The sequence below is a fragment of the Fonticula alba genome, assembly GCF_000388065.1.
Source record: "Fonticula alba strain ATCC 38817 unplaced genomic scaffold supercont2.5, whole genome shotgun sequence".
Lineage (NCBI taxonomy): Eukaryota > Rotosphaerida > Fonticulaceae > Fonticula > Fonticula alba.
The window spans coordinates 724,023-724,559 of NW_009242975.1; the positions used below are offsets into that span (position 1 = coordinate 724,023).

Here is a 537-nt window from a genome sequence, read left to right on the forward strand (position 1 = left end):
CCCCCCCCCCCCTCGCACCGTATTCAGGTGTCCTCGCGCTCAAGGCCCTGACGCTGAACTTCCTCAAGCGCAAGGAGGAGGCCTATGAGCTTGCCCGTCAGGCGGTGCAGAACAACCTGACCAACTTCCTGTGTGCGTTGCCTCTGTCTGTGCGCCCCTGCTTCCCTGTTGGTTCCTCCTCCCCTCTGGCTGACTGTCTTGCCGCTGGTCATCTCCCTCCCTTCCCTTCCACCTTCGCGCTGGCAAACAGGCTGGCATGTCATTGGTCTGATCTATCGCTCGGACCGTAACTACACCGAGGCCATCAAGTGCTATCGCAATGCGCTTCGCATCGACCCTGTACGCCGGCCTCGCCTTCCGCCGCCTTCTCTCGCCCATTTCCCTCTCTTCGTTGCCGATTGCCTCCCCGCTGACGCCCCCTCCCTCGCCCGCCAGACCAACTACAACCTCCTGTATGACATGAGCAACCTCCTCCTGCAGGAGCGCAAGTTCACCGAGTGCCTGGTACGCACATGCACATCTATCCCCCCCCCCCCC

General features: G+C 62.2%; 1 protein-coding gene across 1 annotated transcript in view; it reads left to right on the forward strand.

The window, feature by feature from the left end:
* Positions 1 to 537, forward strand: part of H696_03352 (hypothetical protein) — a gene marked incomplete at both ends in the record, with an annotated part of 3,900 nt that overhangs the window by 648 nt on the left and 2,715 nt on the right. Inside the window, 3 exons of the mRNA XM_009497216.1 lie at positions 28 to 132; positions 251 to 339; positions 465 to 504. Of these exons, the coding sequence (XP_009495491.1) occupies positions 28 to 132; positions 251 to 339; positions 465 to 504 (234 nt within the window). The remainder of the gene's footprint in view (positions 1 to 27; positions 133 to 250; positions 340 to 464; positions 505 to 537) is intronic.